Genomic DNA, 27,320 nt, shown 5'->3' on the forward strand with positions numbered 1-27,320 from the left:
GAAAACATGCTCAGAATAAGGTAATTTGTCCTGAAGTTTTGTTGTAAAAACTCAGTACAATAAATGCATATAACATACACAGCTGTATTTCGGTGTTATTCTATGGAGCACCTCCACTGTTTCTTCTTACACAATTTTTTTTTTGTTTGGTTTAACGTCGCACCGACACATTTTAGGTCATATGGCAACTTTTCAGCTTTGATGGTGGAGGAAGACTCCAGGTGCCCCTCCGTGCATTATTTCATATCGAGCGGGCACCTGGGTAGAACCACCGAGCCAGCTGGATGGCTTCCTCACATGAAGAATTCAACGCCCCGAGTGAGGCTCGAACCCACATCGATGAGGGGCAAGGAATTTGAAGTCAGCGACCTTAACCACTCGGCCAAGGACGCCCCTTCTTACACATAGTTTGCTTGTTGTGTGACATGAAAAATGTATAGAACAACTTGAATAATGTACATTGCAACATATACACTGTATAAAACAACTTATACTAAACATAGAACAAAAGCTTGCGTATAAAAACTTAAATTTCATCAGAGAAACCTTAGTTCCTTTACTTCCGGTGTGAAGCTTTTAAGTCATTGGGTACTTACTTGTTAATTGTTGATCACAGTGCTTGCCATCCCATCCATGATGACAGACACAATGGTAATTCCACCGATGCCCAGACTGATCGTAATGATACCCGCAAGTCCCGTGAACACAGTAAGTATTGTGACATTGTATCGTCCCATGTGCTGTAAATACAAAACAGTTGCTGTAGTTGCGTTTATTGTGACACCGACACCGAGTGATTGGTCATTTGGCGACTTTCCAGCTTTGATGGTGGAGGACGACACAAGGTGCGAACACCCGTATAGAACCACCGACCTTCCGTAAGCCAGCCAGATGGCTTCCTCACATGAAGAATTCAACGCCCCAGGGTGAGGCTTGAACCCACATCAGTTAAGAGGGAGTCTAAGTCTGCGACCTTAATCGTCTGGCCTAGTAAGCCCCTAATACAAAACAATTGAAATATATTTATTACTTTTCGTTTTTATACCCTTACAAAACGAAGTTTGATGGCGGGGTATATAGAAGTGAGCTTGCCGGTCGGTCGTCTATCTGTCCGTTGGTTTTCATGGTTTCCGGATGATAACTCACGAAAGGCTAGACCGATTTAAATAATTTTTGGTACATAGGTGTAACATCGGAAAATACATGTCAAGTTCGACTTTGAGATCAGTAGGTAAAGGTCAAGGTCACAGTACTCGGAACTGTTAAACGGTTTCCGGATGATAACTTGAGAACACTTGGGTCTAGGATCATTAATTTTTGTACAGAAGTGTAACATGATAAAATACAGGTCAAGTTCAACTTTGAGGTCAGTAGGTCAAAGTGAGACCGCTTGGGTCTAGAATCATAAACTTATGTACACAGATGTAACATGATAAAATACAGGTCAAGTTCGACTTTGAGGTTAGTAGGTAAAAGGTCAAGGTCACAATCAGACACGAAACAGCTAAACGGTGTCCGGATGATAACTTTAAAACGCAAGGGATTAGGATCATGAAAATTGATAAGTTATGACCAGCAGATGATCCCTAATGATTCTGAGGTAAGTAGGTCACAGGTCAAGGTCACAGTGACCCGGAACATTTTAACGGTTTTCGGACAATAACTTCAGAATGCTTGGGACTAGGATCGCAAAACTTAATAGTTATGTAGTTAGGTAGTTGGTCATGACCAGCAGATTACCCATATTGATTTTGAGTTCCAAAGGTCAAGAGTGACCGGGAACTTTTAATCCTTTTCCGGACATTAACTTGAGATAGCTTTGGCCGAAGATCATGAAACTTCATTGAAGGTTGAGCATGATCAGCAGATGCCCTTTATTGATTTTGAGGTCAGTAGGTCAAAGGTCAAGCAAGTTCGGCTTTGACATTGGCTTAGTTCTGTGACAAGGTCTTATTGTGTGGGTATAATTAGTCACTCCTCTGACAACTCTAGTTAAAATCTATTATTATTATTATTATTATTATTATAGTCGATGTTTGACTGACTATATTGATAGTTGAGAGTTTCCTTGTCAGCTGTGTATGTAGTAAATCCTTGTGTATATAAAAAAAAAGCATATAAGTAAATCTACGCGTTTAAAACTGAAGTCTAGATATTTCATAGCGATTGTGCATATGGTGTACGATGTGGGTCAAGAGTTAGTCTGGCTACCAACTAGTTAATCTTTTTTTATTTTAGGAAAAAAATAGTTCTGTAAAAAATTCTGACTTCATCAGTCTTGGCTCTGATTATCTACGTATGTTTTGAGAAGACAAGGGACATAATTATACAAAATTTGAATAGCCTTAGGAGTTATCTCCTTTGAACAAAACATACGGTCTGAACAAAGGCTAGTCAAGAGTATACACGATACAATAGTAGAAGAAATATTGTACCAAACTGTACATCTCTGATTTGCACATGCAGGTTGAATATTATACCTGATGGAAGGTAAGTGTACGAGCGGGCAGAATTGTATTACTGCTGTTCGGTCCACGATTGTGTAAAAAGGTTTCTTCCTTGATTTCTCTTTACATACAATACAATGTCATTGCGTTTACGTTTTTTATTTACAAATTAGTTTGATAAGATGAATAATGATAAAGAGTTATGTTGTGTTGGGCTTCAAGACGTTGCGCCCTCCGTACATTGTTCAAGGCAGAGGTGTGAATCTGGATAGAGAATCTGCAACTTCATACTTGCATTTTTATTACTTATTTCAATAAATATCACACAATTTGCCCGTGCATGCACGAAGTACCATTTGTGCTCAGGTGAGCTACAAATCAACATTTATTGAATGTAAAATGTGAAGAAAAAAAATTGAAACAATGTGTCCACACTTACGTGCATATTCCTGCGTACAATAAGAACCATGCCAGCCGTGGTCACATTTACAGTTGTAATAATAGCCATTGTTACCATTGTATCCGACACATGCCCCATGTGCACAGTGTTGATGACAGTAATCATAGTGCCCTGATCCAGGTGCTAAGTAAAGGAATTCAATATACACATTTTGATGTTGATGTTGTTGTTGTTGTTGTTGTTGTTTTTCATTTTTTTTTTTTTTTATTTATTTTATTTTATTTTAAGATTGATCATGTACCCTAATCTTGCAGATAAGTGGTTAACAATGTAAACACCAGACACTAGGGCTGTTATATTTCGATCTTCTCAGATCGTTCAGCACGACTTTTATGTCGTGTTATTGGTACTGTTGAGTTTCTCAACATGACCATTTCGGCCTGGGTGGTTCCAATACTCCCGCTTTCATAGCCTTGGGTATTGTATAATTACCCCTTGGATATGGTGCCTGCTTTTTAATTTTGTCTTTTGACAGTTCCTGTGATACGCAGGCTCCATAACCTCAGATCCCCTTCCTAAATTCCAGTTTGTTTAGTTCTGCCCATTGTTTTCTCGTTTGGGGCAAACCCTTCACTTTATCTGGGGACCAAACGCCGCTCTTCATGGAATTACACGCCTCAACACGTGTATCATTGAAGGTTCCATGTTCACTGCCGTTTGAATACATCTGCGGATGTCTCTAAATTGCTTTTTGTACTTTTAGCATGTGTAAATGTTGAGTTCTGCTCAACCCGGGGCTAGAGGGCGTGGACGGTAGCATGCATTTCCACTACCGTCTATGAACAGGAGCCTGCAACATTTTCGTTTCTGTCGTGTTGAGCGACCTGTGAAGTTTCCACTTTTCTTTATTTTATCATAACTATGCGCATTACAGTGGTTAGGGGACAAATTCACGGTAAGCCCATGGTATTTTTGGCATCACAATTGTTTGAGCACGTACTGTTAAATACTAGTATAAGACTATAACATAGGGCTGTAAGCGCATCGAAGTGGTTTAATACGTGCCGCACAGTATTATGGCGTTTTTTTTTTGTATAAATTCGGTAGTATCTTCGGTTAAATAATCACAGTGCTGAATATTTCAGATACTATATGCTCATCACAGTGGTTTAGGACCAAAAGGCTAAATAAAGAAATTCAATGTAAATATCAGATACTATGCCCATCACAATGGTTTAGGAACAAAAGGCTAAATAAAGAAATTCAATGTAAATATCAGATACTATGCCCATCACAATGGTTTAGGAACAAAAGGCTAAATAAAGAAATTCAATGTAAATATCAGATACTATGCCCATCACAATGGTTTAGGACCAAAAGACTAAATAAAGAAATTCAATGTAAATATCAGATACTATGCCCATCACAGTGGTTTAGGAGCATAAGATTCAATATATACGACGGGTTTAGAAAATAAGGCTAATTAGAGCGATTCAATAGCACAACAAAGACAATGCCTAAGGTACCGTGATCCTAGGATGAAAGTCATACAATTAATGTACTTTATTTTGTTTTTGATACAATTTTATTTCTTTATAGCGTCATCGACATGTTTATCAGTTCAATACGTTTATTTGTAATAAAGTGGCTTAATATCAGTTGTATTACAGCATAGCTCAAATGTGATGAAGCTTGCATATGTTTTTTTTTCAAGATCTTGTTGTTATAAAAGTCAAAACCTTCATAAGCAATGTTAGGCCTAAAAAAGATTGTTTGTTTCCGGTAACATGCTCAAAAACATTAGGGTAGGTAGGTCGGAATGTTTTTGGTTTTTTTTTTGGGGGGGGGGGGGGGAGGGGGGGTTATGTTGAGAAATTACTTTTGTGTCAAAAATGAATAGAAATAAGGGTGTTTTGCATCAGTACATTGACTTCTAACATCACTGACAGTTATTTAAAAAAGTTGAAAACAAATTGTCCAAGGCTTTAAAAACATTTACGTCGGGCCAAATATTTAGGGTTGGTCGGGATAAAACAATTTTTTAGGCCTAAACAATTTAGTGTGAAAATATTTTATATTGTTTGCGTTATAATAAAATGGATGATTTAATGCTTTTATAATACCATACTTACGATATTGACATATATCGCCCGACCATGAGTCATGGCAGTTGCATCCCGACGACGTCATTTGTCCATGGTTATTACACGCGGGGTCATAGTAATGATGTTGATGAACAATAGAACTCTGGGTCGTCTGTGCAGCTAGAAGAATCATTTTATCAATTCATGTTATCTTTAAAATATCTAGGATCCGTGAACTGCATCTATACTCAATAATTACGCCACCTTACCTGATCGTGATATGACTCATCAAGTGCAAGACTAAGGAATCATACACTTAACCCTTACCTTGCTAAATTTCTATAATGAACTTGTCCATCTTCCAATTTGGACAGTACCATTAACTGTTAAAAGGGATGCTTACCAAAATGATACTGGCTGAACAGCGAACAGTGCAGATCATGACCAGACTGCACGGATGTGTGTTCAGGCTGATCGTAACCTACGCTGGTCGCAAAGACAGAACCAATCGTGTCCAGCATGGTAAGGGTTAACGGATGGAGGATATTTACTTTTGTCTTACATTTTACCTAGGCTTGCCCTAAGTTCAGCTATCGTTTCTGTTCCTTCATATAAGGTATTGGATATATTCCTGTACTGAATATGTACTGCTGGTAAATGAACATAGGTTGAAGCATTTATACTTAAAATGATCCTAATTGTATGGTCAGTGTTATACCACAGTATGGAGGATCGTTTCATCCACCGAGACAAGATAGTATCCTTTTTTTAATATTTCATTTAATTACTAGTAGTAGACGAAGAAATGTAATTTCCATTGCTATTCAAGGTGACATATATGTCCTTCTGCGTATGTCAACCGGAAGGCGACACAACGACAAATATTTGGCCGTGTCTTCGTGTCAACAAGACAGAACGACAACAAGGCGGAATGCTATTTTGTGTTGTCTAATGGCGCAACTGCAAGCACGAGGACACGACAAAATAGGATACTAACACGACAGAGACACGTGTTGTCGCCAGGGGCACCAACATGACAAAAATGGTTTATCGTATTGCTATGTCCCGTCCCCAGGTCCTTATAGGGCACTGCCTAGAGCACCTCCTCTTCTATTTCCCTATACAAAGGACACTGACTAGAGACCCGTCTCTATACACTGGACAGTACCTGAAGCTCCGCCCCTAGTACTCTATACCCAGGTCACTGCATAGAGTGCCTTCCCTCTCCCTATACCTAGGACATTGCCGAGAGCCCCATCTCCATTTTTTAATAACTAGGGTATTGCCTACAGATCCGCTCCCAGTTCTCTATACGTAGGGCACTGCCTAGAGCCCCGTCAGTAGTTCCCAATACCAAGGGTACTGCCTAGAGCATTTTGCCTAGGAGTCTAACTAAAGCCTCGCCTCCATTACTTGCCAATCCACCACATACCTATCCGCACACTTAGTGTGCTACCTAGATCCCTCACCCAGCCCTCTCACTGTTTCCCGACCTTGGGCATTACCTAGAGCACGCCAGCAGTTCGTTATATTAAGGGTAATGCCTAGAGCGCCGCACCTAGTCTCCTATACATTGGATACTACCTAGAGCCCCGCTAAGAGTTACCTATACCTTGGGCACTGCCTAGAGAGCTGCCACCAATACTCTCTAAATAGGGCACTACTTTGGGCCATGTGTTCCCTATAACTAGAGCTCTACCCCCAGATCCCTATAACTAGATTAAAACCTAGAATCCTACCTCACTACCAGTTCCCTATACCTAGTGTACTACCTAGAGCCCCGCCACCAGCTCACTTCACTTAAGGAATTATCTTCAGCCCCGCTTCCAGTTCAATACATCTAGGGTGTTGCGTAAAGCCTCGCATCTAGATCCCTATTCCTAGGGTACTGTCTAAAGCCCCATCCCCAGTTCCCTATATCTAGAGTTATACTAGAACCCCGCCACAAGATATCTATACATCGGGCACTTCGCACAGCTCAGTACCTTTTCCCTACACCTAAAGTTCTGCCTCAATTTCCATGTTAATAGGGTATTACATAGAGACCTTTTTATTATATAACTTTCCAAACTTACTATGTACACTTCATACCATAGTATATACACCATACAATTAGGCACGTACACTGTATAACTTAGTTTGTACACTATATAACTTAGTATGAATACTATATAACTTGCCTGTCGATTTATCACAAGCGTCCCCTGTCCATCCATAATGACATTTACAAGTGTGATAAAACTCAATGCCATTCTGCATGCTATAGGAACAGTCCCCATGTATGCATTGGTGAAGTCCACAGTTGGCCTGACTAGAACCATGGTTTCCTGTCATATCTGTGTTTCCTGATGTGATGAAATTCATTCTTTATTAGCACGTTTAACTGTTAAATGATCCGGACTGACATGGATTACAACTCATGTAGATACTTATCTAATAGTTTATTGTCAATTTGTATCATGGCCGTAATATATGCGCTTAATGCCAAAATAAATCTACTGCCTAGAAATGAAATCTTAAAGCTATATATGTATAAGGACGATAAACATACTTGTTTCAAGTTGAAAAGGTAAAATATTAAAACTTTGTAAAAAGCTGACATCCTGAAGGGCATAAACATGCGCTTCAAATGTTTTGTAGAGATGAAATCATAAAGTCAATTAATACATTTGACATCCTCAAGGGTAATAAACGTGCGCTACAAAGGTTGTATAGAGGTTAAATAATAAAGCTTTATTTACACTTTACATCCTGATGAGTGATACTCATATGTGGTTCAAAGGTTTTGTAGAGGTTAAATCATAAAGCCTTATATACACTTGACATCCTGATGTGTGATAATCATATGTGGTTCAAAGGTTTTGTAGAGGTTAAATCATAAAGCCTTATATACACTTGACATCCTGATGTGTGATAATCATATGTGGTTCAAAGGTTTTGTAGAGGTTAAATCATAAAGCCTTATATACACTTGACATCCTGATGTGTGATAATCATATGTGGTTCAAAGGTTTTGTAGAGGTGGAATCATAAAGCCATATATACACTTGACATCCTGATGTGTGATAATCACTGTTCAAGTTTGTAGGTTGGATCTAAGCTTATATACACTTGACATCTGATGAGTGATACTCATATGTGGTTCAAAGGTTTTATAGAGGTTAAATCATAAAGCCTTATATACACTTGACATCCTGATGAGTGATAATCATATGTGGTTCAAAGGTTTTGTAGAGGTGGAATCATAAAGCCATGTATACACTTGACATCCTGATGAGTGATAATCATATGTGATTCCAAGGTTTCGTAGAGGTGAAATCATAAAGTTATGTATACACTTGACATCCTGATGAGTGATAATCATATGTGGTTCAAAGGTTTTATAGAGGTTAAATCATAAATCCTTATATACACTTGATATCCTGATGAGTGATAATCATATGTGGTTCAAAGGTTTTGTAGAGGTGGAATCATAAAGTTATGTATACACTTGACATCCTGATGAGTGATAATCATATGTGGTTCAAAGGTATTGTAAAGGTTAAATCATAAAGCCATGTATACACTTGCCATCATGATGAGTGATAATCATATGTGGTTCAAAGATTTTGCAGAGGTGAAATCATAAAGCCATGTATACACTTGCCATCCTGATGAGTGATAATCATATTTGGTTCAAAGGTTTTGTAGAGGTGGAATCATAAAGCCTTATATACATTTGACATCCTGATGAGTGATAATCATATGTGGTTCAAAGGTTTTATAGAGGTTAAATCATAAAGTCAAGTATACACTTGACATCCTGATGAATGATAATCATATGTGGTTCAAGGTTTTGTAGAGGTGGAATCATAAAGATATGTATACACTTGACATCCTGATGAGTGATAATCATATATGGTTCAAAGGTATTGTAAAGGTTAAATCATAAAGCCATGTATACACTTGACATCCTGATGAGTGATAATCATATGTGGTTCAAAGATTTTTTAGAGGTGGAATCATAAAGTTATGTATACACTTGACATCCTGATGAGTGATAATCATATGTGGTTCAAAGGTTTTGTAGAGGTGGAATCATAAAGTTATGTATACCCTTTACAGCCTTAAGGGTGATAAACATGTGTTTTAACAGTTTTGCAGAGGTGAAATCTTTACACTTTGCTTATAGCTGACGTCCTAAAGGGCGATAGACATGTGTTTCAATACTTTTGTGGAGATTAAATTATAAAGCATAAAATATATAAATCTATATATCTGAAATCCTCAAAGGTGATAAACATTGTATTTCGATAGTTTTGTAGCAGTGAAATCCTATTGCTATGTATACACTTGATTCCTTAAGGGTGATAATCATAATTGTTTCAATGGATTTGTTCCGGCCAAGTCATAAACTGATGTATACACTTGACATCCTCAAGTGTGAAAATCATATGTGTTTCAATAATTTTGTAGAGGTGAAATCAAAAAGTTATGTATACATCTGACACCTTAAAGGATGATAATCATATGTATTTCAATGATTTTGTAGAGATGAAAGTTTTGCCACTCTCACAGTCGCACTGACAAATAAAACTTTGTAAAACACTCTGTAGTTATTTCTCATCCTTACTGCCTGGTTTCTCAACCGCTATGATACAAGAGTCGTAAAATTTCGCGTTTCAGTAAATTTGTTAATATGCAAAGATTGCAAACAAAATTTGCCGCCCTTTACACTACGTTTAATGTAACTTTCTAACATGTAAATATAACATGCCTATCCATGTATCACATGCGTTCCCTGTCCACCCATGTTTACATGTACAACGGTAATACTCTACGCCATTATGCTGACTGTAGTGGCATGAACCATGAATACAATGGTGTTGTCCACAATGTGACTGGCTAGACATAGACATAGGCTGCATTGAGTGCATATTCCTGTCCTTGATAGAGTGTCCACCTGATTAAACAAAACATACTCATTTTAAACTATGTTAAGATGCAAGTCGGGCCTATGCTTAACATTTTGGTGACATCTTTATCATGTAGTTGCACTGGAACTTAAGTAATACAACCACTTCAATCTAGAGACATTTATGAGCTGATTTTACATTGTGTCGTAAAGGGTCATGGTGTGACCTACAGCGCTTGGAATATACATGGGTCATTCCATGCCAAAACCTGTATTAGTGGCAAAAAAAAATAAATTAGATAACAAAATATTCATGAAGAACATTCTACGTCTACGAAGGCATTTAAGGACGTGACGTTAAGAACGCCAAGACAGCAATATGACGTTGTCCTGCAATGTGTGTACTTTTCATGTCATTTTTGCGACAAATTATGCGTATCACTAGCTAAACATCATACATTCGAATATTTAGAAATAGTTTTAAATGATTTTACTGAAAAATAACGTAATCCGGTAGTTTTGGTTTTATCAAGGGCTTTTTACCTATACACCTCTAAATTATCAATATGCATGGGTGCTTTTGAAATTCGATTGCCATGACAACAGAAATAACATTTACTTGTAAAATATGGTAGAATTTTGTTCGCCTTAAATAATGAAATACAATATCCTAGTTTCTAGTTTCTGCCCGAACATAAAGAAAACAATGATTTTCAAGTAATTTGCAATAATTGTATCATGTCACTCCAGTCCTAAATATAAGACCTGACATAACTCATATCACTTTATAAGTTCATTTTAATTGATATTTTACATTTTTTACTTTCCATGTTATGTCAGGTCTTAATATCGAACTGATATAACGTATAGCACAAAAATCGCTTCAGATTTGAATTTTGATCCGAAGGTTTTTTAACGACTTTCTTGCAAAAATGACTGAAACTTTTACGTAGAGTGTGAAGAAAAATCATAAATGTGCATTATGGCAGCAATTAAAAGTAATATTTTACCTTATTTGTTATTAATTATCCGATTAATAAATACAGTATGCAGTCCGTTGAAAATTTTGAATAGCGGCACGGTAATAACCGAGAGTGTTCCAGATGTAAACATGATTTGCATATTGGAATTATTTTTTGAACGAAAGTTACCTTTTTTCTATCCCATACAGAGAAAATACAAATGTCAATAATCTTTCAATTTTCAAAAGAGACATTTAAAATTTATAAAGATACAAATCGAAAATATACAACTATGATGAAAATTAATCAAAATTACAATGAAAATATTTGGCGGGAAATATTTTTTCGTCTACCGCCGATCAAATTTAATTGGTACTTTCAATTTCGAAACAAGATGGTGGCACGGCAAATGTAAACATTCGATGTCAAAAAAATGAAGCGACATTTCGTGGATAATAATGGATTGTAAATCATTTTAACCTTGCAGAATAGAAGCAAAGGTATCTTTTTTCATCTAGGTACAAAGTTTACCGACTTTATTATGTTTGAGAAATCGAATTTATGCTACACTTCTTTCATAGTATCCGTTTAAACGTCGAAAAAGGCTTTGATAGTAAAAATGTAAAATGTCAGAATATTAGATGTTGAACGTCAAATGACAACTTTTTCACGTCTAAGTATTTGGACTACATGTCACTCATGGAACTGCCCATATATATTGCTTGAAAAAAGACCAGTTATTTAGAGTCTTATGCATATATTGATACGATTCCTATTGAAGTATAACAACATCGCCTTCCTTTTCCGCTTGATACAAGTGCACACAGGTCTAACATTGGCAGCATTTTCAAATGTCCAAATTTTTGTTTCATCATTAGATCCAGAATTATGGCATGTAATTCATATTTTATTAACTACAGGTTAATTTTATTCCTTCCATAATAGATCAAAGTTACATCTGTGAAATCTCTTTTGAAAAGGTAAATGTATTTAGTAACTTGGCTAGAATAGAAACGCGATCCTTTGCAAAGAGGTTTTAGCTCTCCGGATATGTGTGTAAAGAAGGTTATTCATATATAATACTTTTTCCTAACAGCAGAAACATATCAAACACCACAAATATGAGTAAACATCCTACTAAAACTGTTAAATATTCCGCGAAATAAAAAAAAACAAAACTTGTTTGTTTGGGGTTTAGCGCTGTTTTCTATGTTACGGCGGGCAGTTAACCTAGCTAGTGTTCCTGGATTCTGTATTCTAACCAAGTAACTTCCAACTTCACCACATAAATCAGAGATGGACGACGAATGATTTCGAACACGTGCCTTCTATCAAGTCGGCATGCCCTACCCGGGATCGAACTCACGATTCATAGATCTGCGCTCCTTCTATTGAGCTCAGCGGGTGGGGTGAACGAAAGAAAGAAAACGAACAACCGTTGTGACTGAGACTCGCTGTAATTCTACAGCGGTCAAATGTTAAACATGTGTAATATTATGTTGCCATTATCTGTATGTGCGACTCAAGAATCGTAACTTTGTACGGAGGACTGGAAGCTCAAACTTGCAACCCCTGCTTTATTTACGAGATATTAGGATTTGTACGAGTACGTGTATGTGTAAGGATTCACTTTTTATATTAATAAGCGTCTTAGGTGTCAATATTCAGAATGTAACAATTTTCAACATTCATCGGAGGTTTATAAGGATACGCTAACGCGTATATGTAACCTAGGGATAGTATCTCTTATATCATGATTACGGAAATCATAGAAGTTATGATTTATTTCAAATAGCGCATGTGGTATAAAATATCAAAAGCATGAAAAATTAGCTCTGACCTTTAAAACCGAATTCTGCCGTATTTGCGTGGAGCAGGTAATTAACCGGGCATGCCCATGGCAACTAATCTTATGGTCATCTTATGGGATGTGCGTGCGTGCGTGCGTGCTTGCGTGCGAGGGAGTGTTAGGGATAATAAAAAGAAAAACAAGATTCAAACAACATTTACTCCCGTGGCGGGGCGGCTAAGTCAATGGGTATATGTCTGAAATAACAAACTTTAAAATATTTGAACTTGTTATATAATATTGAACTATGATATTTTACAATAATTATGTTTCAAGTGTGAAACTCCGAACTATATATACAATTTCATATGCATAAATTTTTCATTTTAGCAGTGTATTACAACGGAAAACTTGTTTACTGTATTTTGAATAAGAAAAGGATGAAAAATAATCATTATTATATAGAAATATATTTTAAGCGATTTTTAAAAATAACATGATCAGTATTTTACGCAAAGTTGTCGCATTGGCGTATGTAAAAAATTCTGCATTGAAACCATTTCGCACCGGTCGCCAGTTTTACAGTTGTAAAGACCTCTTTTAAAAAGAAAACCCCCTTAATCACGTACCAGGATTCGTTTCACGTCTGCAGTGAGCCTCTGAAGAATGAGAGTGTAAAGTACTAAGATTTGAAAAGAGATATATCAGAAAAACACGTAAACTAAGCTATGTTGTGATTTGGGGGTAGGGGTAGCGTTATGTAATTTTACGCAAAATGAATTCGGTGACCCCATAATTTAATTCTATAAATCAACAGAAAATAAAGTTTTCATCATCATTTTAGTTTTTTCTCAAATTCTATCGTTTGGGTTTTACATAAGACAAGATTAAAGCAAACTTTTTCTTCAAAACTCAACGTCATATTTGTCGCTCTGACGTCACTTTAACGTAAATATCGACTTTAACATTTAAATGATCTCCACAAATTATACACCATTTTAAAGGCGTTTTTAAATGAAAATATAATTAATAACAAGCAAATCGATATTTGTTGAATGAATAGAGCTAATTACGAAAATAGTCTGACAGACGTGAAATCATGATTCATAAAAGACGAACGTCAATGGTCGTGTTTGAAGGTTTGCAGAGAAAAAAGTTACAGAAATATCAAAAAAGTAAAATACGCAGTCTATGAGGAATATGCTGAATTTTATATTAAACAAAATGTTGAAACGAAACCCAGTAACTTCAAAATAGGCGCATTCCACCTTAAGCACAAAGAACAGCCACGTAAGTTTCCCGGGAAAACTTAACTGGTCCCAATCTTCTATATTTAGAATACTAGAAACTCATAACTTGGCCGTCGCAGTTTTGGACTACGCTAGATTTCGGCCGTTGAACTCTGCCAGATGACTTTTCTTTCAAACATGGAAGGTATTCGAAGATGGCTCTATTTTCTAAATGGTCTTAAGTTCAGACACTATTGCTATATTTCAAATTAGTAAGAAAGTAGTTGTGTACATACTTCTTTCTGGAACACATGCGCATACTGTGTTGAGGTAACATACTACTTTATCACCTTGGTTACATGTCACTGTGGTACAGTCTGAAGCACGGCGACATCGTCCATCGTCAGCTGTAAAAACACAGTCCTCACTATAAAAACGTGTCTGTATTACATTCCTTGAATTCGTAGACATGCCAACATTTTTGCATAACTTATAGATATATAAAAAGATGCAAAGGTATCCGAACTGTTAGCTTTATTTATATGGAGCTCTCAGGTTATCGACCATTGAAGCACAAAATCAGATTGACCACATTATCCAGATATAAATTTGATTTGACAGTAATCTGGGGAAAGGCTTAAAATAAAATCTCTTTCATTTGAAATACAAAAACATACCTACAACAAATGAAAGTTACGAGTGGGTGTTGTTTTTTATTTTTGTCTGAACTTACTGACATAACTTCATAAAAGTACATAGTAAAACACTAAAAATGTTTTGCTCTACCATTCTAAACTGGAAAATCCTGCTTTGAGTTACATTTACAACATGTGTGTTGTTATATTTTCTGGTCCTTTGGGAACATGGAGTACACACGGTTACACTGTAACAGAATTCAACTTAAACCGGAGCTAGGGAGCGTAAGGGGTGTTGCATATTTAATTACCTCTCATAAACAGACTCAGTCAAACCGAGTCTGCTTGGAACAAATATCGGTTTACAGGCGCCAAACAATACTCTACACCTTGGAACACACACATATTTACAGGCGCCAAACAACACCCAACACTTTGAAACAACACCCAATACCTTGGAACACACTCCAATATGCAGGCGTCAAACATCATCCAATACCTTGGAACACACACCAATATACAGGCGCCAAACAACACCCAATACCTTGGAACACACACCAATATACAGGCGCTAAACAACACCCAATACTTTGGAACACACACCAATACACAGGCGCCAAACAACACCCACTACCTCGGAACACACACCAATATACAGGCGCCAAACAACACCCAACACCTTGGAACACACACCAATATACATCGCCAAATAACACTCAACTACTTGGAATACACACCAATATACAGGCGCCAAACAACACTCAACACTTCTGAACACACACCAATATACAGGCACCAAACAACACCCAACACCGAGGAACACACACCAATATACATCGCCAAACAACACTTAACACCTTGGAACACACGCCAATATACAGGCGCCAAACAACACGCAACACCTTGGAACACACACCAATATACAGGCGCTAAACAACACCCAATACCTTGGAACACACACCAATATACAGGCGCCAAACAACCCAATACCTTGAAAAACACAACAATATACAGGCGCCAAACAACACCCAACACTTTGGAACACACACCAATATACGTCGCCAAATAACACTCATAGTTGAGCAGCAAAACCTAATAAATGGCTTAGTTAATGAGTAACCTAGCCACAAAAAGTTACAAAACATGTTATATACCAAAATGTTTGGCAGGGTCTGAAGTGTATCGGACTGCCAGCATAAGTTGCAAGTTTTTGGTGCGGACCGAGAAATCCAAGATGGCGTCCAAGATGGCCGCCATTTTAAGATTTTATAGGTAAATTTAAAAATAAGGATGTAAATAATTTATGAAGAAAAACCCTGTAACTTAACTGTATACAAGTATCTGAACTAACAATGTGTAAAAACATATTATATTTTTGAGGTCACTCAAGGTCATTTCAAGGCCGTACGCAAGGTCAAAAGTTCAAAAATGTCTAAAATTACTATTTTATCTGCAATCGTTTTACATTCTCTCCAAATTCTATCATATAACTGGCCATTTTTTCATATTAGAACAAGTTTGTGTGTATGACAATTTCATTTCCAATGTTTTTATCAACTACTTGGAATACACACCAATATACAGGCTCCAAACAACACTCAACACCTTGGAACACACACCAATTTACAGGCACCAAACAACACCCAACACCTTGGAACACACACCAATTTACAGGCACCAAACAACACCCAACACCTTGGAACACACACCAATATACATCGCCAAACAACACTCAACACCTTGGAACGCACACCAATGTACAGGTGCCAAACAACACACAACAACTTGGAATACACACCAATATACAGGCGCCAAACAACACCCAATACCTTGGAACACACACAAATATACAGGCACCAAACAACACCCAACACTTTGGAACACACAACAATTTACAGGCGCCAAACAACACACAACACCTTGGAAAACACATCAATATACAAACACCAAACAACACCCAACACCTTGGAACATACACCAATACACATCGCCAAACAACACCCAACACTTGGAACATACACCAATATACAGGTGCCAAACAACACTCAACACTTTGGAGAAGACACCCGTCTACAGACGCCAAACAACGCCACACACCAATAGACAGGCGCCAAACAACACCCAACAACTTGGAATACACACCAATATACATCGCCAAACAACACTCAACACCTTGGAACACACACCAATATACAGGCGCCAAACAACACCCAATACGTCGGAACACACACCAATATACAGGCGCCAAACCACACCCAACACCTTGGAACACACACGAATATACAGGCGCCAACCAACACGCAACACCTTGGAACACACACCAATATACATCGCCAAACAACACTCAACACCTTGGAACACACACGAATATACAGGCGCCAAACAACACCCAACACTTTGGAACACACATCAGTATACAGGCGCCAAAAACAATGAACACATTGGAACACACACCAATTTACAGGCACCAAATACACTTAGCACATTGGAACACACACCAATATACAGGTGCCAAAAAACACTTAACACCTTGGAACATACACTTTTTTACAGCTTAAAACATGAGTCATAAGCCTTAATTAAAAGAGAGTGTAAAACAAGCATTCCAGTTCTGGTGAATCTTATACATTAGTAACAGTAAAGATAGTAACTCATCGAAAAAATCAAAACTCATTTCTACACCCTTATCCTTTTACTTCAAACGCAGGATGTATATGTATAAGTAACTTGCCTATATGTTTATCACAAGCATCTCCTGTCCATCCGTCATGACATCTACAAACCCTGGTGAAATGGCCATTATATGTTCCGTATGAGCATGAACCATGTAAACATTGGCCACAGCTGGCCCAACTACTTCCATTTCCTGCCAAGTCTAATGTTAAATCAGTTTGTATCATACATGGACATTTTTGATTCAGCAACTTTATATAACGTAATGTCAAAAATGTTGTTTTAATTTTTTTCATACATTCAATTGAATATTTTGTTCTTTAATTTTGAAAACAAAAATAAAGCAATTTCTAAAACAAAACAACTGATTAAATTATGCTTTCCTTTTAGAGAGGCTCTATCATGATACAAAATGTTTCATCAAGAAGCTACGCGTGTAGGACACCAGTGCTTTCCTACATTTGCATAACGATTTTGTCAGTTTGGATTACTAAAAAGTTGCAACTTTTTTAACTTTACAGAGTTTTGTTCCAGTTAAACAACCCAGTCGTGACTTAGACACAATTTAAGATATGACTTGCCATTACGATGTATTTTCTTTTAATTTTATTTAAATATACAATATTAATTCTCAGAAGTGTTTATTTATTATTGCCAAACCACGAAATTCTCGTGCAGACATTGTTTTCATATAAACGTAGACAAAGTAAGTGCTAATATAGTTATTAGAATTTCTGTTTATATGTGGCCAATTCCTTAATTTATATATAGATCTGTTGCTTCTTTGTAAGTATTCAAAAATAGACAAAACCAGACATTGCACGTGCTTTTTACTAGCTCTTCAAAAAGTTAAAGAAACGTTTTTACCAGAAAACAAGTATCGGCGTAACTGCTGCTCTGAAATAAAAACAGAATTAGAAACTGATAAACTATTTGTATCATGATATCGATATATTCGCTCCAGGGGATATATTGTGCAACTTTGAGTGAAATGTTAGTCAGCTTAGAGTTGATAATCTTTTAACTGAAGAAAAATTATATAGACGAATTTACTATGCGGTTGGTTGCCCCGTAGTTTTACCCAATGTTTTGATTTTCATGCGCGTGCCCATTGTACGTGTGCCAAATAAAATAACTCTGAACATTATGTAAACCTACAGTTGATCGTAAGACTTGACTTTAACTTATGTGATGTTGCTACATGATTCCATAAACAAATCACCATAACTTTTATGGGTTTGATGCCGTCAATAGCTGCTAAAGTGAAAACAGAAGAAAAAACGTGTAGAAAACTGTTGTCGCCTAATAAAATACGTGTCAAAACTATTGCTCCTCTTGCAAATGATTTTGACTATTGACATAAAAGCTTTTCAGGAAGTGTGTAATATTCTGGGGTTTTTAGTATCACTGAAACAATGTAGGTTTTATGGCGACTTTTCCAGCATTTTTGATGGTGGAGGAAAACCCCAGGATCCTCCGGATATTGTTTCAAGCACGATCGGTCACTTGGGTAGAGACACCGACCTTCCGTAGGTCAGCTGGATGGCTTCCTACCATGAAGAATTCTACACCCAACACGAGGTTTTGAACCTATATCGGTGAGGGGCAAGTAATTAATGTGGACTACATATTACAGATAGCAGGATTTCTTTTAATATGTCGCCAATTCTTTATGTATATGATTTCTCGTTGCTGCATCTTTGTAGGCGTGCAAGAATAAATTGTATCAGACATATCATTTACATTTTACTAGTTCTGCAAAAAAATCTAAAAGAAACGTTTTGTTTACCAGATGATTTTAATCGGTGTAGCTGCTGCTCTGAAAAAAAGGAAGTAATAATAATAATTATTATCATTATTACCATAAAAAAATAATATCAAAAATATAAACTAAGCTCCCGTACTGCAGCGGAGATTATCCACAACTTTGAGTGTAATGTTATTTAGCGGATAGTTAATAATCTTTTAATTGGATACTGTCAGGATACGAGTTATATGACCCAGGGAAGTGCCTACGCCTTTAGTATCTTGAACAATGAAATGGGTCCTATCTCTAAGGTGACTATGTCTTAGACTAGCTGACAAACGAAATAGAATGTCCTTTGTTAAAACGTAAAGTTGGCGAGACCAAATATCTCGTATATAAAATTTCCCTCTGGCTACTTTGCCTAAATGATTCGTGTACCAATAATTCGTAAATGGTTTTAATTATGAGCTAGACAATTTCAGGGATCAGTTAAATCACTAAATGTTTCAAACTAACAATTTTCAATTTAGCTCAAACTCCTACACGCTGGAGACTCTGTACTTGACTGGTCTTTTTGTTGAAGTTCCCGTCAGACAATGTCTTTGAATCAACAACATACGAGTCCTATCGCATAGATGCTCGGCCTCTGTCCTCTTAATTGAAGTTATAACTTTATATGAATGCCCTGACTCCTGGAATGCTCAGCGCCTATATGCTATCATATGTAACATTCAAGTACCATATAGGTATATCCCCGATGCCTTGGCTGTACTTCGCCAATACCGCTGAACTGTCTATAAGCTGGAACTCACCTACTGTCTCAGTAGATTACCAAACTCTGGGTAACTGTCTCAGCTTCCCGATTCTCAACCTATATGCTATCGTCTATAGCCTTCAACTACCCTTAAGGTAAAACTCCTATGCACTGGTCCTATAGCTCGAAACCTTGTTGAAATTTTGAACTCTTCTTTAGTCTACGAACTTCAAACGTTTTCTTTTTAATAATTTATCCGCCCTGACAGTGTAGTTGCAATAACTTCCTCAAGGTACTGGGATAGATTATTAGTTGAATCCTCGATGTGTCTTCTTCGATCGCTGGATACAGAATGATCTCTCTGTCATCCATCTACCTATTTATACCCTAGCAGACATGCTATTTATAGAACTTGTTTCTGATTGGTCCAAATTTAAACATAGCGTTTTACTACGAGTACTTGCTCTATGAAATATCTGGTTCCCTTTAACTTTTGTATATGACATGATGTGTGATGCTGGGATCCAGCTATCAGCATAATGAACCCAAATCAGTCAGAAATGAACCAAAGCCTATAATAAACAGCAATTCAACGATAATCACAGCAATGATATAGCACAAAAAGGGAGTCAAGCACTATCTGAGCTATAAATAAGTAAAACTTTGATTGTGTCCCCTTAAAGGCCAAAGTCAGACTTTCTTCACTTGCTCGTTTCGATTTTCAATAGCTTATGTGTAACATTATCAATATATTAAACATACAAATTATTCTGACAGATACACAATGTATACCTTTTTTATATTAAGTTAATCATTAAGGATAATCACCGGTATATAGATTTTACTATATATCCGGTCTATTGGTTACTTGCGGTCAATAGCTGCTAAAATGAAAACAGAGGAAAAGGCATTGGAATCTGTTGTCGCGTAATATAACATGTGTCGGAATCATTTGCAAATAATCTTGACTATTGACCTACAAACCTTTCAGTAATAATTAGTTAATGGTTTGGTATTTATAGTATCACCGAAACAATGTAGGTCGTATGGCGATTTTTCAGCATATTGATGGCGCAGGAAGACCCTGAGATTGTTTCAGGTATTGATTGGCACTTTGGTAGAAGCACTTAGATCTACCTGAATGGCTTCCTACCATGCAGAATTCTCCATATTAGTGAGGGGCAAGTGATTACTATGTGTAATTTTGACACATAAGGCTCAAAGATTATACTAGGGTATATAATAAACAGACTTACCACTCTCGGCAAAACTGAGATGGCAAAATAGAAATACAAAAGCCAACACCATTCCTGTGAAACAATTATAGAAACATTATCCAGTTAGTAAGGTTTACTTCGTTCTAAACGAATAAGTATTTAAATATGAAATTAGGTGCTGCCTCTGACGCGCGCGGAAAGCCCGTTATATTAAATTTAGGCGTAAAAAATTGTTTGTTTCCGGTACCCCGACTAACCCTAAATATTTGGCAAGGCCCTAAATGTTTTTATGTTCAAATGTCAAATGGCCTTGGAGAATGATATAGCATTTTGTTTCTGATTATTTAATGCTTTAAACATGATCAATGACGTTAGAAATCAACTAACTGATGCTCTAAAGGCTGATAACCCCCTTCATTTTTGACACAAAAATAATTTCCGAAAAGTCTCACTTAAAAAAAATCTAAAACAAAATCCGACCTACCTACCCTAATGTTTTGAGCATGTTACCGGAAACAGAATTTTTTTAGGCCTTTATAAAGATGCAATTCATGAGAAACCGTGATATGGATTTGTGGAATTGAACATATCCGGATTGTGTGTAACCACAATGATAACAGACTTGGTTTTATTTTGTCGTTCGTGGAAAGTAATGAAATGTGTAAACCCCTCATGCTACCAGTGTATGTTTTTCCAGGGTAATTCACTTCAACTTTTCATCGAAATGGACTTTAAACTTAAAAATATTTAAAGATATCCAAAATTTGGCCATCTTTCACTAAAATATTTTATCTTTAGACATTAACTTCAAATGTATAAAATCCTCATCAAATGTTATTAACGTTACTAAATATATGAACTAGGTTCCCATATAGAGCTATATTCATGATTAAATGGCATGTACTAATAAACTTTGATAATGTGGCAGTTGACCTCAATACAGTCGACACTGTTTATTTTCCAATACAGGTAAATCCAACGATTGCTTTACACTAGATCTGTGACAGATTATCTTTGAACACCCCTGGACTTATTGGACTCATCTGCCACATTATCAAAGCTTATTAATAGTTACAGTTAGTTAGTATTATACAAACTTATATACAACTCGTTTAAATGGTTTATTTATTTATTTTATTTTGTTGGGTTTAACGTCGCACCGACACAATTTTAGGTCATATGGCGACTTTCCAGCTTTTAATGGTGGAGGAAGACCCCAGGTGCCCCTCCGTGCACAATTTCATCACGAGCGGGCACCTGGGTAGAACCACCGACCTTCCGTAAGCCAGCTGGATGGCTTCCTCACGTGAAGAATTCTACGCCCCAAATGAGGTTTCGAACCCACATCGATGAGGGGCAAATGGTTTGAAGTCAACGACTCTAACCACTCGGCCACGGAGGCCCCCTCGTTTAAATGGGTCAACCGTATTGTTGTACTTATGAAATAGACTGGCCCGGTTTATAGGTTGGCCAGGGGGTTACGATATATTTTGTATTTTGCCATCGAAATATTTCTATAAAATGCTTCTTCCCCTTCCGTTTGAATCCGCCCATATTTACAAACACGTGTGTTTATTTTATGGACTGTACCGTGTTTATCTGTACATGTATACAGTGTGTACTATTTTAAACCTAATGCATAATACTGCATAAACTACATGAAGTAATTGTTCATGCTTTTAAATATTAAATTTAGATCTAGTATTCTTTTAATAAGCTGAAAACATTATGTCGGTGTGACATACCCGTTTGAATTGTTTTTACTGCTTGCGCTTTATTTTTGATTTTTAGTAGAAAATTTAAAGTCCACCTATCATATAAATGCATTTTCACCAACTGCGATACTTCATGCAAAATAGAATATTTCAAACGTGCAATATGTGGTTCAGTAAATTTCCCATTAAAATGGCTTTCATGCGTAGATCTATGTAATTTCACGAAATAATTGAAATACAACAGGATTTACTAGCAAGTACATTATTAAAATAAGTAATAATTATATTTGTATCAATTTCATTAATTGAAACAAAAACCAGACTTCTAAATTTCAAAGTTATACATAAAATAGAACATTGTAGCATTTAACTGCTGCTCTATTACTTTTTGGGGGATAGTTTTACAGAAGAAAAAAATGTTTGTTAACACAGAGATTCATTTATTAGGGTTGTTTTACACGTTTTATACCAGAAAAGCGTTAACGCATGTTCATTTCGTGTTATTACATCTTCAGAATCCCTCGGATATGTTGATATCCTCACAATGCGGGCTCAGGCTCTAACCAATCCCTCGGGATACGCGGATAACCTCACCCTGCCAGGCCCAGGCTCTAACAACTCCCTCTGGATAATTGGATGCCCTCACCTTGCCGGGCTCCGGCTCTAATCAATCCCTTGGGATACGCGGATGCCCTTACCCTGCCGGGCTCAGGCGCAAACTAATCACTCGGGATTCGTGGATACCCTCACCTTACCGAGTTCAGGCTCTAACAAATCCCTCGGGATACGCGGATAACCTCACCCTGCCGGGCTCAGGCTCTAACCCATCCCTCAGGATACGTAGATACCCTCACAATGCCGGGCTCAGGCTCTAACCAATCCCTCGGGATACGCGGATACCCTCACCCTGCCAGGCCCAGGCTCTAACCACTCCCTCTGGATACGTGGATACCCTCACCTTGCAGGGCTCTGGCTCTAATCAATCCCTCGGGATACGCGGATGCCCTTACCTTGTCGGGCTCAGGCGCAAACCAATCACTCGGGATACGTGGATACCCTCACTCTGCCGGGCTCAGGCTCTAACCAATCCCTCGGGATACGCGGATACCTTTACCTTGCCGGACTCAGGCTCTAACCAATCCCTCGGGATTCGTGGATACCCTCACCTTACCGAGTTCAGGCTCTAACCAATCCCTCGGGATACGCGGATACCCTCACCCTGCCGGGCTTAGGCTCTAACCAATCCCTCAGGATACGTAGATACCCTCACAATGCCGGGCTCAGGCTCTAACTAATCCCTCGGGATACGCGGATACCCTTACCTTGCCGGGCCCAGGCTCTAACCAATCCCTCGGGATACGTGGATACCCTTACCCTGCCGGGCTCAGGCGCAAACCAATCACTCGGGATACGAAGATACCCTCACAATTCCGGGCTCAGGCTCCAAACAATCCCTCGGGATACGCGGATACCCTTACCTTGCCGGACTCAGGCTCTAACTAATCCCTCGGGATACGAGGATACCCTTATCTTGCCGCTCTTAGGCTCTAACCAATCCCTCGGGATTCGTGGACACCCTCACCCTGCCGGGATTAGACTCTAACCAATCCCTCGGGATTCGTAGATACCTTCACCCTGCCGGGATTAGGCTCTAACCAATCCCTCGGGATACGCGGATACCTTCACCTTGCCGGGCTCAGGCTCTAACCAATCCCTCGGGATACGCGGATACCCTCACCTTGCCGGGCTCAGGCTCTAACCAATCCCTCGGGATACGCGGATACCCTCACCCTGCCGAGCTCAGGCTCTAAATAATCCCTCGGGATACGCGGATACCCTCACCTTGCCGGGCTCAGGCTCTAACCAATCCCTCGGGATACGCGGATACCCTCACCTTGCCGGGCTCAGGCGCAAACCAATCACTTGGGATACGCGGATACCCTCACCTTGCCGGGTTCAGGCTCTAACCATCCCTCTGGATACACGGATACCCTCACCCTGCCGGGCTCAGGCTCTAACCAATCCCTCTGGATACGCGAATACCCTCACCCTGCCGGGCCCAGGCTCTTACTAATCACTCGGGATAAGCGGATACCCTTACCCTGCCGGGTCCAGGCTCTAACCAATCCCTGGGGATTCTGCAGATATTATAACATAAAAAACATGCGCTATCCTTACATCTGTGCTTGCTATTTTTATTCTCATAGGCAATTCTGAATCAAACACGTTTTAAGTTAATGAGATACAAATTTATTTGATTCATTTCCATGGAAACAGTATTCTTATTCACTAAATATGGACCTTTTAGCAATATAATAATAACTGCTATCAAGAAATACATTTTAATATCATAATTTCAATTTCTTGATAGCTGAAATTCTTTTTTATATCGTATACATCTGACGAGGATTTTCTACATTTCAAGTACATATCTAAAGACACAACGTAAATTTAAGTTTAAGGTGAACATAGGGTATGTTTAAGTATAATGAAGCAATGTGTTCGTTTGTCCGTCTGTTCTGTTCATAAATTAATTTTATATTAATCGTCAACTGCAAAATTAATCTGCATATTCTCTAAATAGCCTACCATTTCTTCATATCAGTCCAAAGTTGAGGTCCAAAATTAGGTGGGACAGACTTTAGATATTAGAACGTGTATCAGTATTAGAGGTTTTGGTACTCTTGCACTACACTAAAACGTAGTACACAAAAACGTGTGAAGGACGGATTTTCACTACTCATTACTTATTTCCTAGACTATTTAGTCAATTTTATAAAGCAATTGTAACTGCTGACTTAACCACACCTGTACGAAAAAAGGAACTGTTTTACAGCTGTAAAACGTCTGTAAATGAACTGTTTTTTTAAATTACAGCTGTAAAAGACCTGTAAGTTGAAAATGACCAGCAATACAGTTGAATTACAGGTTTAAAACATGCAGTTCTCAAAAAATACAGCTGTAAAAATTACAGTTGAAAGTTACAGCTGTAAAATGTTTATGTCTCAAAATTACAGCGGTAACTTTTTTGGAGGGAAACACGAGTACTGCCAGCCATCTTTAATTAAATTTGCCCGGATATGACTGAAGTTCACAAAGAAACCACATTTTCTAAAATATTTGAATTTTAACCATTATGGAGTAAGCGCAACTGTTTTATTGTGTAATATAGTTATAAAAGGGCATATATGTACATGCATTTACTATTTACACTATATTTGAAGCTGATCAGTTGAAATGAAATAATTACAAAATTGTAACATGTTTTCATGACAAAGAAAGTTTTAAAAACAAGATCTGAGGCATAATATCCACTTTAGCTATCCTACTCTTGAATTTTGCAAATGCTATACTGTAAACATATTTCATTACTGCGTTTATACTGACAAGATCATTTATTTTGCCATTTTTGCAGTAATTGCTACCTTTTCAAGAAAATTACAATTCATCCCACTGGCACCAGATCAGAAAGAAAATGCCTTCGTACGTGTTTACCCCACCCCTAGGTATTCTATAAGAAACCATGGTCATGAACGGGAAAATATACAACCCATTTTTAATCGCGTATTTCTACCTAAACACGCAGTTCAGTAAATGTGTACTATTGATATTAAACAAGCGATAATTTATCTTCCATCGTGCACCAGTCACATTGTCTCAATATTCCATATTGCAGAGATGCTCCATTATTTTATGCTTTAGTCAACGTTACAGAAAAAAAACTTGCGTGAACTCCCTAATGAACATCCGGTCTGGAGGTCACGGCCAGTGTGCACATGTTAAACGAAATGTAAACAAACAAAAACAGAATGCAATATATTCACGTTTTACGATTAAGACTCGAAATGATGAATGAAATTCATCTTGTATATGATTTTGAATTTGAAAAATTTCATTGGTATACATCTATTCTGTTTATTTTAATTCATCTTGCACATTTATGCTGCATGTAAACATTTTAGCGTTCACGTGTAGTTAAAAAAGACGCTTTACATACATTTTCACATCAGCCAATCAGAGTGTGTCAGTAATCTAGAACGGAACTTCACCAGGGAAGTTCAAGCAAGTTTTTTGTGTAACCTTGAAAAAACTGTAAACTAAAACCCTTGTTTTTCTAAGATAAAAAGTATTGAAGAAATGTGACCGGTACACAACGGAAGATAAATTACTGCTTGTTTAATATTAATAGTACACATTTACTGAACTGCGTGTTTTAGGTATGAAATACCCGATTGAAATGGGTTAGTTAATTTCCATTCATGACCAAAGGTTCTTATAGAATACCTAGGGGTAGGTTAAACACGTACGGAGGCATTTTTCTTTCTGATCTGGTGCCAGTGATTCATCCTTAAACTTTTGTATCTCTACTTTCGTCCCATAAAATAATTTCATCTTCTTCAACACCTGTAATATTTCTACAGCTGTAACTTTGAGGCATTTTTACAGCTGTATCTCATTTGCATAATTCGAACTGTTTTACGGTCGTTTTACAGTTGTTAATTGAAATGTACAGGTGTAAAATCTGTGTTGTTATATGAAATCTACAGGTGTAAATTTGACATAATCATGACTAGTTTTGAATAAAAATACAGGTCTTTTACAGTTGCAAAATTTTATACAGGCTGAGTTCGAAAGTATCTGATCTGAACAAATCTCAATGACAATGTACGAACTAAAATTCTAATTTTTACCTGATAGTTCTCCACTCCTCATCGTGCCGGTGTCCAACTATTCTACATAGTCTTAGATAAAGGCATGCTAGATATCATACGTA

The 27,320-nt window shown here is 37.5% G+C and overlaps 1 protein-coding gene across 1 annotated transcript; it reads right to left on the reverse strand.

Annotated features, from left to right (window-relative positions):
• Nucleotides 1-576: 576 nt before the first annotated feature.
• LOC123538385 (protein jagged-1b-like) lies at nucleotides 577-27,320 on the reverse strand. The gene is made up of 11 exons (XM_053529875.1): nucleotides 27,238-27,320; nucleotides 20,871-20,924; nucleotides 18,903-18,932; nucleotides 17,981-18,010; nucleotides 17,172-17,315; nucleotides 14,102-14,212; nucleotides 9,688-9,873; nucleotides 7,112-7,276; nucleotides 4,980-5,111; nucleotides 2,887-3,030; nucleotides 577-740 (listed from the first exon to the last, which is right to left on the reverse strand). Exons 1-11 carry the CDS (start codon nucleotides 27,257-27,259, stop codon nucleotides 577-579), a joined length of 1,182 nt encoding a protein of 393 aa, XP_053385850.1. The 5' UTR covers nucleotides 27,260-27,320.

Source organism: Mercenaria mercenaria, chromosome 18 (genome assembly GCF_021730395.1).
Source record: "Mercenaria mercenaria strain notata chromosome 18, MADL_Memer_1, whole genome shotgun sequence".
Lineage (NCBI taxonomy): Eukaryota > Metazoa > Mollusca > Bivalvia > Venerida > Veneridae > Mercenaria > Mercenaria mercenaria.